Here is an 18,759-nt window from a genome sequence, read left to right as displayed (position 1 = left end):
GCAATTGGGAGAATAGGATAAGTTTGTTTTAAAATAGCTCTGCTGATGGACTATTTCTTGAAAGCATTACCAAGCAGAGTAGCACATACTATGAATGAAAGCAATAGGACAACTCATGGAAGCAATAACTGTATTTGCCATTTAGGTGCAATGTTCTAGACCTGTCAGGACCCCCATTCATTTCAGGGGGGGCAAAACTTAACCAGAAGGATGTATCTTCACCAGGAAGAAGGTGTATTCTGACCTGGTCAGTGTGAAGACAAGACTTACATGTTGTCAAGAACAGATCCTCCCATTGTTAATAAAACACTTTGTTCATCTACCATGCATCAGGCTGCAGTGTGGTAACTTAAAGCACTGGTCTGTTTTGGGAGTAGTGCATGAGTGTGTATTTTCACACTGCATTCATAAGGCTTACAGTGGGCTCTGGGGGCACGCCCACGTGAGCACGCATGTGCATTTCCCCAGGGACAAGTAGCAGCGGCACTGCTACTCGTCCCCAGGACTGTACTTGCACACGTGCTCTGGCATACAGCAAGCTGCCCCAGGTGGGGTTGGGTAGGGTAGGCTGGGGCCGGCACATGGCAGCCTTACCTAGGCTCCTGGGGGCCTCCGGGAGCAGGGAGCCTGACTGACGGCCAGCCAGGCTCAAATTTCAGGTGGCACATGCTGCTGTCATGTGCACCACCCTGCTTTTTTCTAGCATGGGTTTTTTGGCAACGGGATCTCCCAGTGTCAGCCTCCCTTCCCCCCCCTCCCCCCCACTGCAAATTAGGAGCATGGGAAATGCCTACGTGTGCTGTGTATGGTGCCACAGATGGCTCTTCAGCACCACGTACCACATGTGCACGCTCGTCTAGAAGTACCCTGGGTCTTCTAAGCTCCTTTAGACTGATGCATCCTGGCTGTTCCTTTACATGCCCTGTCTTCAGACTGATACAATTAACTATATGTTTTAACACTCCTCTTTCACACTGAGTGACCTGATATCTAGCTGTTTCTCAGGGCAATTTATTTTGTATTAAATCAGAATTTTTTACTTGGATGATCTGTCCGGAGGAGCCAAAATGAGCTGATTTTGCTCTGTTCAGCTGAGCAGTTTTCCAGTAGTACATGATTATCTCCTTGGTTTCCAGCTCTGCCACTGGAACATTGAAACAGTTCAACATGACTGCCAGCGGTAGCTTTACTGCTTCTTCAAAAATTACTCCACTTGGGAAATTCAGTGGAGTCTTAAGTCTTCTTAAGTCTACAGTTTCTTCTCCTTCACTTATTTCTTACCAGCAGGATAGCATTTAACTATAAACCTATTGCTTTATGTCAATCCACTTACCAGCTTGTAAGATAAATACACAGTCCTTCTGCGGGAAATATATGGAAACAGACCTGACATATGGAAACAGATCTGCCTTTGCCTCTTACCATATGTGTGTGCCACAGCTGAAGGTGTGGTTGCTGCTGGGTAATAATATCAGTGAAGATACAGCGGTCGGGACTTCAGCATCTGCCAGCAACCCAAAGCTCTGGCAGACGTGTACAGCCTGCACTGACATCTCCTCTGCCCTGTATTCATTGCTACTGGTAACTGAACTACCTGGGAGTCATTATACTCAGCTGTATAAAGTAAGTGTTCAGGCTGTTTTAATAAGGGCCTCTTAGAAACCTGGTCTCTCTTTCTAGTAGGTTATGAATCCCCAGTCCGTTGCAGAAATATGGAGCAAGAGAGACTTTTTAGAATGGGTATTTGTTGACTTGGCACATAATAATGGCCCTCCCTGTCAATCTATACACAGCCCCTAAAACAAACAGGATTTCTGACCCAGCTAGCTGTAACATCTCCTTCAAAACCGCGAATAAGACACATTTAAAAAATGGCTAAATACATATTTACCCAATAGATTGCTTGTGGTAATTAGGGGGCTATTCTACCACTGATACACATGTTTAGCTCGTATTAATATTAATGGGGCCTGTGTACACTGATTAGGAGAATGGAGCTCTTAATCAGTGACTTGATTGTGACAAATCCTTTATATGATCATTTTGGCAGGGTAAATTATCATGCGTGTCTGGGGCAGCCATCTTTATATAAAAAAGAAATGGCTTTTTTACCAACCTCCCTGTTCCTTTTCCTATTGCATTAACACCCCAGAATCCAGGGGTGCTGAGTGAAGTACAAATGCAAGAGAAAAAGGCAGACTTTGCCCCAAAGCTCTTGCTATTTAAGTATGAGAAAAGAGATGATAAGTGGAGACAGACAGATGGGGAGGACAGTGCAACATCAGTGGTCAGCAGAAGGCATCTGGGCCATATTCTGCTCTTCCTTGAGCTGATGTACAGAAATCAGCTTTAACTCCACTGAAGTCTGCAAACACTTATGCATGTGTAGTCAGTGGGTTTTTTGCAGAACCAGGGCCTGAATCCTAAAAGCTTGCAGACTCTCAGGTAAAGTATATTATTCCAATGTCTGTGTCAGATGGAGATAGAAGAGGGGACCTCATCTCAACAAATAATATTTTTTTCCCAAATAAAAAAAAAGAACTATTTTCTACCAGGCCAGTTTAAGAAGAAAAGAAAGTACATGGCCTTTGGGCCGAGTCACCGTATTTTCAGCGTAACATATAATGACTCTTTTTTTTCTTCAGTAAGCGAGACATTAGGAGATAGGGGTTTCTGATGGAAATACTGATAGGACCATAGCTATAGCAGCAACAGCAGACATTGCTTAAATGCATGGAAACAAACAACCCTTTCTCGAAGGGGTGTCTGAATTTCAGCGGATTGTAATTATCTTTTCAGACAGATACGGAAGGCAAAAAAATATTGATATAAAGAAACCTTGGATTAAAATATATATGCATGCTGTAATTTTCAAAAGTTTTAGTTTCTGCCTGTGGCAGGTAGTAAGCAAAAGATAAGGCAGAAAATAATGAGCTTTTGTTATGTATATCTGGAGTTTAGAAGAGACGCATTGGGAGTGAACAAAAGATTTTCCGTAAAACAAAGGCAACGGTGAAGTAATTCTCTGCAGGAAAGAAAGAAGGTGAAGGGTGTTACACGAACACTCGGTGTGTGCTTAGCTTGAACGCTGCCAAACTGCAGAGTTTTAACACACCTCGTCTAGCAGGATTCAGCGCTCAGCTTTTTATAATGACATGTAAATAGGCACCTATAAAATGTAACATCACATTCAAAGTCAGCACCAGTATTTTAAAGGAGTGACTTCATGGTCGTTTGCTCTGTTTACTGCATTCGCTCTGTCTGCTTTCACCCAAAGCATCTTGGCATTCATCTCCTCTCATTCAGAACCTGCATTTCAACTCACAAGGCAAATAAGGTAAAGTTTCCAAGGGATCAGCAAGGTGGTAATATACCCATACCCTTTCTGACTTGAGGAGTTCGGTTCAGATCTCCTTTACTTCAGATAAATCAAGATTAATGCCAGCAGTCAGATGAGCTAATCAGAGATACAACAGTGCAAAATGAGATCAGAGTACCTCTTCAGTGATGTTACAAGGGTGTCAGAGAGATCAGAATCTGGCCTTCAAGAGCCCAAAGCTGAGAAACAGGGACACTTTGTTTGCTTGAAAGAACATATTGGATGGTTTCTTCTGGTAGGAGGCAGGAGACAGAGGCCTACAAGCAAGAATTTAGGCTAATGTAGCAAAGTATATAATAGGTAAGAATAAATTGTATGCAGCCATTTGATTGTTTTCCCCCTAAAATATGAGTGCTTATGCAAAACACGTGGCTTTAAGTTTGCTGACAATAAAAATGGAATCATCACGCAAGTCGGGTAGAGGATTCTCACAGGAACACTTGAACCAAAATACTCTCTGTAATAATTTCCCACTTCTGAGTTGAATAAATTAACTGATGAACTTCCCATGAATAAGTTTTACCATTTTTCCCCCTTGTGTGCTTTGTTGATATCTACACACGTTTAGCAAGAAATAACAGAGCCGATCCCATCTGCAGTAAAAGAGCAGTTCTCTGGGCCTTGGGGATCGTTCTAGACAACTGTAGCTTCATACACAAAGTTAAAAGGAAACGCAGTGTATCGTGTACAACCGGTATGTGGTACCAAAGGAGAATCACAACAAAGAGCAGTAAAATAATGATGCAGGCTCTCAAGTTTGGGGAAGTTTGAGATATCTCCATGAGGTACTCCTGGATTTGATTTCATGGATTTCGTAGACATTAGGGCAGGAAGGGACCTTGCAAGACCATCAGGTCCAGCACCCTGCCCGAGGGACAGGAAGTCAGCTGGGGTCCAGTGACCCCAGCAGGATGATCATCCAAACGCTTCTTGAACATGTCCAGAGTAGGTGCTTGAGACGCAGTAGTAGGGCAATTGTAGACTGTATTTTTTCTCCATGTGAGGTCCTGTCTGACCAGTCTATCTGTGCACTCCACCCATTTCGATATAGGTAGCGCCCTTAAAAGGTAGCTGCTTCTAGATGAAGAATAAGGCAGTGATCCAAGTAAGACAAAAGGAAAACTCAAGGCAAATAAAATGTTTCCATGGTTTTCTTGAGAAAGATGAAAATGTGTAAAAGGACTGGCAGAGCCCTGTACTGCAAAGCCCCATGCTGTAACTGGTACCATTCTAGCTGAATGTCAGAGAGAGTCAGTTATCCAAACGTCATTACCCAAATGCAGGACATGTCGCCAGCCGTGTGATATGTGGTAGTAGTGAAAGCTTGGTGACTAGAAGGACACAAACTGTTTGTGTTTGTGTACATTATGCATCTAAATGAGTTATATTGTGTTATATTAACTGAACGCTGAATTTACGATCCTGTTCTGGTCCCAGTTAGTTCAGCTACTTGACTCTTTTCTGTATTTAGAATATAGCAATTCTTACATTTCCCCTCTTCCCTCCACCTACCCCATCATGCAGGTAGGTAACTTTGTACAAGAATAGCTAATCATGCAAGGAAGTTACTCACATGTTTAAGTGTTTGCAGGATTGGGGACTTCACCAGCAGCTGCCTTATCCTTACTGAGTACGTTTCTATTATAGACCTTCCCTATTTTAATCCACCTGCGGTTTGCTCATTAAGATGCTGGGTTGCCATTTCTGCTGGTGGGTAAGACAACCCCACAAAAGTTTCCCTAAATGAAGCTATCTTTCTTTCTTTAACTAAGTGAGATAATGGGTTTGAAATGGGTCTCAGCATCTTAAGGATAAATAAGTACTTGAATTATAATTGCTAATGCTAAGACACATCATTTACATTTATTATACATAATAAAATATGTAATTAATTGATGTTTTGTAATGGATTAAATCATCAACCCCAGCTGCAGAGGAAAGATTTATTACTGTATTCTCAGTAGCATCTTGAAGATGGGAGACAAGGAAATTGAATCAAGGACTCTTCCTTTTCCCGCTAGGCTGCTAGCTTCGTTGTTGTGTATTCTGGAGAAACGTCTGAGATAAAGCAATTGTGTTTACGTCTTTTTTGTAAAGATGAAAAATAGGCACATCCAGTTCCCACAGTCATTCGCAAACCCGGCAGAGGAAACCGCAAGCTGAGCTAAGCCGCCTGCCTGTGTGTGTCCGTGCATTTTCTAAATCAGAAGGGTAGAACATCACACAGGGCGCACAACCACCAGGACGCATTGACGTTCAGAATGGGCCAGGGAGATAATGTCAACAGAATAGGATGCAGTTGCAGGATAATGGTCTCCTGCTGCTAGATTAAAGCCTAGGCAAAGCTGAGCTCTTTTAACCAAAATAAACAGAGGCAAAGCCAAGACATTACAGTACTTTCAAAGGAGGAGGCATTTATCTTGCAATAACATCCTGTTTCATTCTCTCTGCTTTCATTGTACCAAAATATTAGACGAATGTGCTGTCATTTTGTTCAATGGGGGTAGCTCCAGGAGCTACAGTGGGCCACTGCATTCTGACTGGTTAGTGTTACTGCCTTATGGTGTCACATCCTTAAGCCTTTTGATATGTCTACACATTTCAAACCATAGCATGTCTCTGCAGATAGGTCTGCCTTTTAAAAGGAGACGAGTTCTGAAATAAAATCCAAATGTACGAGAGAGGTTTTGCCTCTGTGACACTGTTTACAGCCTGCACAGCTTGGAAGATGGAGATGCAGACACTGGTGACCCAGAGGCAAAACCTCCCCCTGCGTGAAATCTTACAGCTCCTATTCCGGTAAAATTGCTCGAGGAAAGTGGCTGAGTTTAGCATTTCGATTTCTGAGTGAAACAGTGCTCCAAGCTGGTTAATTTCTGCTTTCCAAAGTTGCTTATTTGTAACTATAATAAAGTAATCAACACCCCCCCCCCGCCCTTCCCTCCAGCAGTAGTGCTGTCTGATAAATTTGAGGCCTTTTCCTCATACCTCCTCCCAGTGAGGTATATTGTGCGTGTGACAGGACACTTCTTCCTGATGCCATGCTCAACATATCCTCAAAAAAAAAAAAAACTACAGAGGGAGGACAATAGTAAAGACACTCTCTTAGAAGGAAATCACTCATGAAATATAGTATGTGTTCATGGAGTAAAATACAATACAACCCCTGCCCTATTACTCTTTTAATGGCCCCAAAAGCAAGAATTGGACTATTTTCATTATTATGATAGAGCAAGGGCGCATCTATTTTTTGGAACAATAATTTCTCCATCTTCCCCCACTTAATGCCAAATCTTGAACAAGTCTCCTTGCCCTAAAGAAGTTGAATTTTGACCTTAAAGGCTAAATGCAGATAGCCAAAAAGCCTGAGGCTGAACTGGTTCTGTCTTTCCAAGTTCATCTAAGCTGCATAGATTGAACCACTAAGCAAGTGAACAGACATTCACTTTTGATTCCAGAAATGCGGCCACATGCCTGCAGTAGCCCAGGTCAGAAGTGTGGGGGCAGGGGGCGGGGAGCGGAGGGCAGGGAGCACTAACCAGCGTTCCCTCTAACTGCCTAGCCGTGCTGGTGCACTCATGCCATGCAGCCAGGTGCGCCTGCATGGCCGTGCACGACACACAGCTTAGAGGGAACACTGGCACTAGCCCGCCCACCCGCAAAGGGGGGCTTGCAGAGGAAGTGCAAAGCATCCTGGGATGCTGGCAGACTGTGAGTTAACTTGAATCTGGAGGGGATCTGGGACAGAAGTTAAATGAATCGATCAAAGCTAAATCAGGTAAGTCTGACACTGTATCATCCAGGTTTATCTTAAACCAGTTGTGGCCATTTTAAAAGTGGTTTACGTGCACTGAACTTCTGTTGTGTTACAGATTTGAACTGGTTTCTGATCACTTATACCAGTTCATGTGTAATTTCTGTCCCTAGCCAAAGACAACCTATAACCCCATCAGTGCAAGTTTCCAGGGAAGTTTTGAAGGGAATAGAGAAAAGTACTTTATGATATTTAAGACTTGCTTGTCTAATAAAGTTATTCCATTTCTGGGTTGGGTTACAGGCTGGATGGTTACTCAGTGTTTGTGGATAGTAATTTTAAACAACAAGTAAGGGAATCTGCAGTAATTTTCATGAAATGTAAAATGAATTACTAAAACTCCCTCATAGGAGCAGTGAAGTCTCCATACTGCAGGACTTTATCTATTGGCTTCAGAGGCTATATGCTTCCTTTGAAGTGCTGAATGCCCGTTCTTTCTTTCTTGCAATTACAGTGCAAGCTGGAGTTCCACGCATGTACTTCTGGCAAAACTATCTCAGCACGATGTGAGGGGCCCTGCCCGTGCCTTCCAGGACAGGACCGTCCAAAGCACAAGGCTGAGAAGGCAGGTGAGTTCAGCCATTGTCTGATTTTCTGATTTTCTGTTTATTTCTTGGCTTTCTGGAAATCTCAGGAAAGAAGTTTGCTTATCTGAAGCATTTTGGACAAAGTTCTTGTTTGAGGGAGTGTTAAGGAAGTTAGTTAGTTTACTAGTTCATGAATAATCACTACAAATTCTAAGTTGCTTTCTAAGTGAACCTTCAAAAATCTTAGCTGCAGTAAAACTAACACCCACATTGTGGCTACTGTTGGGGAATTGTGCTGTAGCCGATCTTATTGTTGAGTGAAAATACTAAAAATATTAAGTTAAAACATTGGCCAATCTTATTTGAAGATATAAAAATGATAAACTATGTGAGACTATTGCTTTCTAAAGACAATCTCCCTTCCTAGCAGTACTAGTTGCTGAGTGAGTTATATTGATATATTCAGAAAAGAGGTATGAAGTATTGAATGTGGAAGCAAGCATTTGAAGTTTGGCGGATGATATTCCAGTAGAATAAAAGACTGATACTGAATGCCCATAGATAAAAAACCAGGAAGAATCTCCTCTCCTCTGACTGCTTATGTGAGATCTGTATGTAGGTTTGAAGGGATCCGCACGAGCTAATTAAGCCCTCTATTTACCCATGGTAACAATCCTGAGCCACCTAGAAACGACCTAGTATGAAGGAAAGTTGCACTTGCAAAAAGAATTTGAAACCATCTTTGTAACTGTGGAACAGGAAGGGGCCAATGCATAGTCTAGATAAGGTCTCTCTAACCCATAGTGCCTTTGCTGTGATCGCTAACAAGGAACCCAGACGTGGTTCATGCACCTGTATGGTAGATACTAGATTTTGGACTCTTGATGCTCTATTCATACCACACCTCTGAAAAACCACTGAGAAGTGGCCACAGCAGGACCAGCATTAGAGCTTCCATGCTTCTCACAACAAGAGCTCGTGTGATATAGAGCAGCTTGGCTTTGGTGGGTTTATATGCATGAGACCTGGTAGTATTAGATCTCAGTGGGCATGTCTACACGTTCATTAATGCACCACAGTTAGTGTGCATTAAGTTCAAGTACTAAATTACTGCACACTACTGCACAGGAGCCTAATAATACTGTGCAGTAGCGTATTAGCACTGTTTATGGTGTGACGTGCAGTATTATTAGGCTTCTGTGCAGTTAGCTTCTCATGTAGACATGCCCACTATATATCACCAAGATGTATCCTCACTATATCCATTCCACCCCAACATTTCCTCAAGAAAAATGCCAGACAATCAGATCCTAAAGTATTTTCTCTTACCCAGGCTGACCCTGTTTGAAGTCAGTGGGAGTTTTGTTTCCAAACACTATAGAATTTGTCACATAAAACTGGTGTCATTTCACTGGAATTGCACTCCTTAATAAAATTCCTATTTGTGAAGGGTTTTTTAATGTGTCGACATTCTTTCAATATTGTAAAATAAAAATGAAATGATCTAGAAAGATTTATTTTCCATCTAGAACAGAGAAGCAACATTCTCTAGCTAGGATTTTGACAGTCTAGCATTGTTCCCTCTTCTGGAAGTCATCAATATGACTTAGATGATCAAACTTAGAGGAAGAAGTTTCGATAGCAAGGGTCTGTAATATTGTGTATGGCTTTAATATTACTTTACAAGGCGGTTGGTATCTTTTCATGATAAATTGTCTATTCACAATTTCACTCTCACTCAGACACACCCACCCACATACTTTTCTTTTCATAATCTGCTCCCTATATGACCTCTTTGTTGCCCTTATCAAATGTAGTATCAAATTAATAAATCGTCAGTGACATTTTAGGCTTTCAATTTCATTCAAACAACCAAAAAATTCTAATAACCCTTATCTTGATCAATCCAAGTTGACAGGATGGACATATTCTGAAGCCCAGGCTCTTGTTTTGACTCCTTTTTTTTTTTAACTGCACCATGCAAAGCATTATCTTTTGGGATTGGGTAACCCAGTGCAACTGCTTTCCTGGATGGTGCTTCCTGATGGCAAATTTGAGCTTCATGGTGCTCCTGCATTTGAACTGGTGAATTGGAGATAGTGGTAAGAACAAAGGGCGTCTTCTGGCTCTCTGGTTAAGCCTGGTTCAGGCAAGATATTTGTGTGTAAATGCTAAATTTTGCTGTGTCAACACCCATTGGTTTGTGGGCATAAGTGCTGAAGTCATGTTTTCTGCATAGGCCAGCTTTTGACCCTGCCCAGTCTTATGTAATTTGCTGAGCAGTTGTTTAGTATTGTAAGCATGCCCTTTGTACATTCGCAAAAAAACAGGTCCTGAAGGGACATGAAAAATTTGCTCCAGCTAAAGACACAGGCAGAATTCTCCATGAGAGTCACCACTGGCATCATAATTTGAATGAAAGATTATACAGTACTCTGTGACAGCTGCTACTAGATCACGATATCTTTGGGTGAGAGGTTAAACAGATGCTTTCCTCTTAAGCTGACATGAGCTCTGAAAATTAGCTAGTAGAGACGACACTCTAGGTGGTGCCTTGCCAGTCATAGCTGCCTACACTGCTGGTCTTTACTGTCCGAGGTTCCTGATTCTGCAGCCACTCAATACACAGACCTTCGTTGTGCATTCGATAAGCAAAATGGGGGCAGAATCTGGCCATGTGTTTATAAACTCCTGGGCGCCTCCTGGGCAACATGCAAAGAGGCTGCTCCGACGCGCTGTTACAGATTAATCAAGTCTGCTGGAATGTGATCATTACTGCACTCCAGCATCACGTGTATCAGCGTCCCTGCTCTGAAAAATGGTGGCATCAATGCCTTAACTAAAGGTCATTCAATGAGCTTTATTTAAAGTGCCCCCACACCCATTTTTTCAGCACGGGGATGCTGATACACGTGGCTCTCCAGGCGATTTAATTAGAGCAGCTCCTCTCCCCTTCCCCCCACCCAGAGCATGTCCATAAATGGTTAGGAGGCTAAGCTCCATGGACTTTATTAGATATATACCCCCAAAAGAATTTGGCTCCAAAGCTCAAATGATCAAATGTCAAAGGGTACGGGCTAAGTTTGTGTATCTTACGTGTTCTTCTGAACCCGTCAACATGCCTGTTATATACCAATTAAGTCTTCCTTGGACTGACTTATACTCGGGCTCTTGACATGACCTTTGCACTTGGCCTCTTGCATGTACAAGAATCTTAGACCAAACATTGAGGTGCTCTCAATCTTTAAGCAAAGAGCTCCCGCAGGTTTTCCCTAGGAATGTTACTAAAACCCATATATCAGTCTGTGTCTGCAACTTCAGTAGAATTAATTAAAAAAAAAAAAAAAAGTTTGCATTGTCCCCCTACCCAAATCCTTGGCTGGAGGTTAGTCAGACCCACTCAGGTTCATGTGATTATATTACTTTTTAACTACTGATCCCCAAAAAAGTAAATCTGAGTACTGTTACATTTCCTGAAGGTTATCTTTTAACCTCAACCGACAGTTATGTGTTTTTGAAGGACTATTCCCTGAGTTGTATTCAAGCAGACAGCTGAGAGATCTACATGGCCATGACACAGTCTGTCTGGTCACAAAATCAGCAGAGTGCAAAAAAACTGAACTTTTGTTTTCTCTAGATGAATGCATGTTTTCAAACCTCCAAAAGGCCTCAGTCTGAGTTATCAGTTAAGGTTCTGGTTGATTGTTACTGTTTTATTTCCCCCATCCCTAGTCATATCAAGAAGTCGTCTTTGCTTTTTCCAAGATATTATCTTTCTTTGAAGAAACTCTTGTATAAAAGGCCCCCATTTTCGTTTCCCTTATATAGCGTAAGTGTGTAATTAGCATTATCCTGCTGAATTGATATACACAGTAGAAAAATTCTTGGATCAGCAGGTTTTTTTCAACCTGAAAGATCGTACCCTAGTTCCATCCCTTATTAGACAGTGGTTTTGTGAAATCCAGTCAGACATGAGCGTAATGTTAAGGAGAAAAAGATGGGGAGCTGATACCTTACCAGGAATATCAGTGGAAAAATACTAGAGACTCTCAGTGCAAGGGCTTCCAGCAAAATGGAAATTTAGATCCTTGAGCTCCTGCATTAACTTTTTTATGCCTATTATACAACAAGGTTAAATATATGTGCTTGTGAACTTCCAGTTTAAACACAGTTTGCATTAATCTTTACACATCCATTCAATCATATTAAAATATTATTCCATAATAAATTACTTTCAGAAATTAAAAATGTAAAGGAACATTTAATTTCCAGACTACTGTTATTCTAAATGTCATGACCTTTTTTTTTATATACGCTTGTGAATGAATTTGGCAGCAGCATCAAAGGAAAGCAATCTAAGTGTATGTGCTCGGAGGTAACAATTGACTGCAGTGTCTGAGTCATTTTTCCCTATCCTTCCACCGTGCTCCTTCTAAAACAACTCCACTTAGAAAATGAAATTCAGGGCTAATAATTAATAGTGCATCTTGTTTTACAGTAGTAACTGTTATTACAGAGGAGTTAATAAAATAACACAAGATGGAAGAAAAACTGCGCCAGGCTGATTATCTTTAATGACAAATACCCAGGATATAGCTCTGCGCTATAAACTTAAATCCTTGAAGAGACAGCAGAACCATACGCTTCATTTTTTTAAATTGAATTTTACTTGTTCCTCTGAGAGTTGGAGCAGTCCTGGTTCTATTGAATTACTAATGGAATATTTCAAAAGTGTGAGCCAGTACAAATGCTTTCCCCCTCCTTCTTTCTCAGGCCCATTTACACCTCTGACGTTTATCAAAACACGAGCAGTGCTTCATTATTCACAACCATGTTAAACCTTACAATATACATCTATGATCACCGCTAATTTCCAACTCAGTTACTTAGAGAGAGAGGTTCATTTGTGCTCTGCACTGAAGTTTACTGCCCTTTCAGAGAGCACTTTCCATGTTGTCTAACACTATGAAATGAATATAGGCAATATTTTAGCAAAATAAGTAGATACAGTTCTTAGTGCCATCCATGTTGACAGCTTTTACTTAAGATGTTAAATCTCCCCATACTTGTAGGTCTTGTGTATACCTCACCTAGAACTATTTGTATAATAATTAAGGCTACTTTCAGTTAATGTTAACAAAAGTTACTAGCTCCCCACATTAACAAAGAACTTCAGAAAAGAAACAGCCATACCAGTTTTATTCTTCCATATGCTTTAGTTCTTCTGACCCTACAGAGACAGGAATCCCGAGCTGAACATGCAAGATTTCTCATTAAAAAGTCAACCTAAGGTGATGGCTATGCTCTCTGTTGGCAGATACGAATACTTAATTGCAATTCTTCTGCTCTAGAATCTACCTGCTGCTTATTTATATGAACAACTTCTATTACAGTACTTTTATACATTAATAAGGTGACCGTACATCCTGATTTGGCTAGGACGGTCCCAGATTTCATAGGCTGTCCTGGCATCCTGGCCGGTTGGCTAAAATTGAAGCAAAAGTCGCAGATTGGTGGCACCACCCTGCCTGCACGTGCCTGACCTGGCTCCTCTTGAGCAGCAGCTCGAGGCTGGTGGGGCAGGCTGGGCTGAGCACCACCCCTCCTGCCTGGGGCGGAGATTGGCCAGAGCAGGTTGGACCGGGGGAGGGGGCCAGGGCCGGGGCTAAGGCACCCATGTGGGGCAGGCTGGGATGGCCATCTCATGCCCTGCTGCTGAGGCTGTTGCCAAGGCCTAGACTGCATGTGTTGGCCCCAGGCAGCTGCCAGTGGTAGGGGAGAGGTGCCGTCTGGCCACGCAGGAGGGGCTGGTAGAGTCCAGGGTGCACTGCACAGAATTGCTCCCAGCCGGGTCCAGCCTCTGCACACAGGGGATGGAGCCTGGCCGCAGACCTCGGTCCTACCCTGCTGAGCTGCACAGAGTCGAGGGAGGAAGGGGAGATGTGCATGCGTGTGTGTGCGTGTGTGTGTGGCACCCCCCAGCCCAGGTTTCCTTCCAAATAATATGGTCACCCTACACATTAACAGTACAGCAGCCTCAGCAGGATGGTAAATATTTAAAGTCCCCGTGCATCTCTTGCTGACTTTGTCCTCTTTTCATGTTTTTGAGGAAGTATAGTACTGTATTCCCAGCATACCGGTTTTGATTTGTTTCCATCAGGTTTGCAGATCCAGTGAAGCGTGAAGAGATGCAATAATTCAAACTAGGTTCATCCCTTTATGCACGCTATCAGTATATTAAGTCTTTCTGACCTTGCAAAAATGCTCCAGGCAACGTAGAAGGGAAATGCTGTTGTCTTGGTGAGGGAAATGTAAGGTCAGTGGGCAGAAGAAAGTTATATTCACTTATGTTGTTACCAGAAGGGGCTAAGGGGAGCTGAGAGAACAGTTCAAGTGATAGGAAATAAGTCTTGGTGAAATGAATCAAGTGCCTGTGTTCTCAACCTCTATAGCTGAGAGTCTAAACTGTGGCATTTATCCATCAGTCCTGATGGGGGAAGAGGGGGTGTTCAGAGGGAACGCCAGGAAGCTCATCCTTCAGTCTCTTTCATAGAAGTCATGGTTGATCCGGAAGCCCTGTGTTATTTCTTTTACACGATTGTGAATAACTCTTGCAACTCAGTGATATGTTCAGAATTTGAAATATTGTAACTGAATATACATTCTAACTGCGTTTTCAGCAAATAGTTGACCTTAAAATGTACTTTTTTAAGTACCCATGCCCATTAAAGTGGATCACTTAAAAGCCTTTGAAAATGAAAGCTGATTTGCTACTGTGGTTGAATTAGAGTTAGTTCCTAAATTTGAATTAATATGCAACACGATTCATTTAATTAGCATGCAAGGTAATTCTTTGGCTGTGGTCCTTTCTTTATATATGAAATTCCTTTCCATTGTCTCTCCTTCATGGGTTTCAGGCAGTGGTTCTCTACCTTTGTAGCTTGAAGGCACCCCCAGTTTGACTAAAGACTCCCCTTGAAAACACTAGCTCTTAGTTTTCACTCATTTTTTTACTACAGAAAAATAAGAGAGCAATTATTCTCTTGAAAATAACTTAGAAAGCCGACAACAGATCAGAATGGTTGTGATGCTATGGGTTCCTATTTGAAATCTCTGGTTTATCCTGTGAATTATATAAGTGTTTGCACATTTACCGGTGCTGTGATTGTGTAGCAAGCACCCTGCAGCACCCTTAAAAGGATCTCATGGTACCCCAGAGTGCCACAGTTGTGAATCACTGGTTTCAGGTGTTAGTTATCACCTGGAAATTATTTCTAACTATTTAGTTATTGGAAAGCCACCAACCTTAGGACCCATATGCAGTGGCAAAGTATTTAAAATTTGACCCATTTAATAACATGTATTCTGGAAGAGTTAGACAGTAAACTTCTGGTCATTTTTTTTTATTATTTTATTTTTACACTTGAGAAGCTAATTTTGGTGAACTAAAGTTTCTTGACGATTGTAAGGTGGCGGTGCAACCAGGACACTAGTCTAGACCGAGGTGGGCAAAATATGGCCTGTGGGTCAGATCCGGCCCGCAAGGCCTTTCTATCCGGCCTGTGGGGCCCCTAAAAAAAATTTAGAAAATTAATATTTCTCTACCTTTGGTTCCTGTCAAAAATGACAGGAACCAAGGGGAGTAGGACCCAGGGGAAGCCTGGTGGGCTCCAACAATAGTGGGGCCTGCCCGGCCCTGCCCCCCAGACAGAAGCCCCAGCAGGGGTTTGTGGGCTGGGAGCATGTGGCTGCCCTGGCACAGGAAGCTCAGGTAAGTGGGGGTGGGGGGGACCCCGAACAGGGAAGGAACCCGGGGGGAAGTGGACCCTCCTCACCCACGCCCGGCACCCCGCACTGAAGCTGCTTGCAGCCCTCGTGAGGCTGCCTGTGCCCTCTCCGGACAGCCCCACGTGGGCTGCAAGCACCTGCAGCACAGAGTGCCGGGCATGGGGTGGGGAGAGGCTGCTTCCCCCCCATGCTCAGCTTTTCCCTGTGCTCCTTCCCTGCATAGAGAAAAGCAGCCCCTCACCCGCCCCATGGCTTGAGCCCCATGCTGCAGGCACTTGCAGCCTGCACAGGGCTGTCTGGAGCAGTCACAGGCAGCACCAGGCAGGCCGTGAGCAGCTGCAGCAGGGGGTGCCAGGCATGGAGCTGGGAGGGGCTGCTTTCTCCCCCTCCCGCCCTGTGCTCAGCACCACCTTGTAACCTGGCCCCACTCCCAGGCTGGCAGTGGGGAGGGTTACAAGCTGGTGCTGAGCACAGGGAAAAGTGGCCCCTCGCCTACCCCATAACCAGCACCCCACAATGCAGCCACCTGCAGCCTGCATGAGGCTGCTTGTGCCTGCTCCAGACAGCCCCGCGTGGGCTGCGAGTGCCTGCAACACAGGACACTGGCCATGGGGCAGGCGAGGGGCTGCGTTTCCCTGCACTCAGCACCAGCTTCTTCTCTGCTGGTGAGCAGGGAGTCAGGGCTGAGCCGCTGTCCCTGCCTATACTGTGGGGCTGGGGGGCACTGAGTGCCAGTGGGTGCACAGGACCTGCACCAGTGTCCTGGGCCCAGGGCAGTGTGGCAGGAGTGTGGGGTCCCAGCCAGCAGGGGCTCTATGGAGCAGACCAGCTCCCTCCTCCCTGCTGGTGCAGCCCAGCCTGGCTCCACAGACCCTTGCCGGCCTGTGCCCTGCTCTGGGCCCCACCAGTGCTGGCCTTGAGCCATTGGTCCCAAGATGGTGACCAGGGGGCGGGGCACCTGTCAAGGGGTGGGGCTACCCATGCGGTCCTCGACAGCCTGCCAAAACTAGGTAAGCAGGCCTCCGCCCAAAATAATTGCCTGCCCCTGGTCTAGACTCCCAGGTTTCATTTCTGACACCTTTCATGGATTGTTGCCAAGCCATTATGGCCAATGTTGTTAAGCTTAAGGTGTTTAAATGCAGGCAGTCATGCTTGCTTAGCTCAGTCAGTGGGTTTATTTTCAGAGGTGTTAGCTATTGGCAGCTTCCTCCAGCTTTGGTAACCTCCTTTTGAGGTGTCTGCCTAATTTTAGGCATGCCTTTCTGAACATTTTGGCCTTTATACCTCATGGTCTGTCTCATAGAGGTGTGTGTGTGTGTGTGTGTGTATCAATAAAAATAAAGAAGGTGTCATAATACTGACTTCCTGAGAAGGCTGTGAATTTTCTATAATTGTTGGCAAATCATTTTCAGATCTTTGGATACCAAGTGTTTTGTTGGATGCAAACACCCTTGAGGAAAAGATTCTCTGTGATTTCACTTGGCTTTGGATCCGGCTTTCTACCAGGGACACATGATTGTTATCATTCAAAACTTTTTAAATTGTAGTTTGCTCAGATCCGCAAGTTAATGAAAAGCAAAAAACAAAAATTGTCCACTACATTAACATGCAGTTTACACTTTTTAATTTGTTACTTGAAATGCCCTTAGCTAAGCAAATTTGAATTGTGTAGCATCTGTACAAATTTTTTTTATTATTATTTGCCTAAGAGCTTTCACACAAGAAAATCAGTCTTTATTATTCCCTTCCTGAAAAGCATGGAAGATTAACTTTTTTCATTTCTGCCGGATATTGTCTGTGGGTAACGAAGTAAGTTTTCGCAATTAATATTTAATTAAAATAAAGCAAAAAGCAGATGAGAATTTTTTTTTTTTTTTTTACTCTTCATGGACCAGGTGATGCCCACCCTCTCATTTCCATGACAAATAGAAACCAAGTGTCTCTAAGATGCAGAGGAATAAGTACTGTCTCCTTGGCATGTTTCCCCTTTATAGCTCAGCCCTCAAGCAGGTGGCCTATATCAAGCAGGGTAGTTTTGGGGAAGGCTGTGCTCTACAGCATGATCCTATCTCCTGCCCCTGATTCCCATGAAGATTTCAGATTTGTGATGGTTCGTACATAGCAGTTTGAGCCATGCCTAGATGTGGCATGTGGGAAACAGGAGCAATCAAAAATACCAGTGGGAAAGCAGCTTTTGCAAAAGCCACAAGGCAGTTTGGAGGCTCATGGCCTCCGCAGAGATGACTCTCGTTCTTCTGTAGAGGCTGACCATTTTGGGGACCCATCTCCTGCTGGTACCCAGAACACGGGGCCCCTGCCTCAGCCATGGGGTCAAATTCTGATGCCTTTATCTTGTGATATAAGTAGCAGTTTTCAGTAAGATCCATGGAATGAGTCATCGTATCCAACCCTGGCCTTAAATTTTCTGTCATCTGCAGGAAAATTCATTTTATTGTAATAAGTTTGACAAAAGTCAAGCAGATGCAATGAAGTCCAAGCTTATGTGACAGCCACCAAGAATTCTGCAAAGCCCGTTGCCCCAAAAGCAGAAGATGGACATTTGGAGCGAGCTACCAGAGAAGACCCTTCACCTCAGCTTAAAAGCTATTCTGAGTGCCCCTCCACGACACCCACAGCAACGGCACAGTATGTGGGTTCTTCCCACCACATGCCCTGACAGCCAGTGCCCGTATGGCAAACCCCCACTTTTCCATTTTCAAAATCTGATCGCCCAAACCTATCCACAGTACAGGCAAGCGGCAGGCATGGAACTTGCCCCACTGCCATTCAGATCACTCTGAAATGATATCTGTCTCCTTCACATCAAATCATATATCTTTTGGCATTGATTTGTAGGCCAGCTGCATTTAACAAGGTGATCAATAGCAATTACTGTCTCCCTTCAAATTCAATAAAACATCTTTAATCAATGTTATTTCACCTTGAGACCATCCAGAATGCAGCGGAGGACTCTGCTGTATCTCAGAAGTGGGACAGAAAGAATTTCCACAATATGAAATGGAAAAGCCATAAGCTGGAATGGTCAAAGTTGACATAAACCTTGATGTTTTTGCTGGCTAATTATGGCAGGCCTTGGAGCAACAACTTTATTGTGTAAAAATTGCAGGGATTCTCTAAAGGGAAGAAAGAGCTCCCTCAAATCATCTAGACTAGTCCACGTTATTCTATAAGGTCCCTTCACAAACATCTGTGTGAAACAAATGAAAGACATATTTTGGCTCCGTGTGTGC

The 18,759-nt window shown here is 43.5% G+C and overlaps 1 protein-coding gene across 2 annotated transcripts in view; it reads left to right on the top strand.

The window, feature by feature from the left end:
• The window catches only part of SPOCK1 (SPARC (osteonectin), cwcv and kazal like domains proteoglycan 1), a 503,870-nt gene that overhangs the window by 387,630 nt on the left and 97,481 nt on the right, over positions 1–18,759 (top strand). For both annotated transcript variants that reach the window (XM_090064911.1, XM_090064910.1), the window contains exon 6: positions 7,648–7,762. In XM_090064911.1, the coding sequence (XP_089921037.1) occupies positions 7,648–7,762 (115 nt within the window). The remainder of the gene's footprint in view (positions 1–7,647; positions 7,763–18,759) is intronic.

This window comes from Crocodylus siamensis, chromosome 10 (assembly GCF_052110815.1).
Source record: "Crocodylus siamensis isolate JL-2025a chromosome 10, ASM5211081v1, whole genome shotgun sequence".
Classification (NCBI taxonomy): domain Eukaryota; kingdom Metazoa; phylum Chordata; order Crocodylia; family Crocodylidae; genus Crocodylus; species Crocodylus siamensis.
This window is presented reverse-complemented; position numbering and strand designations above follow the sequence as displayed.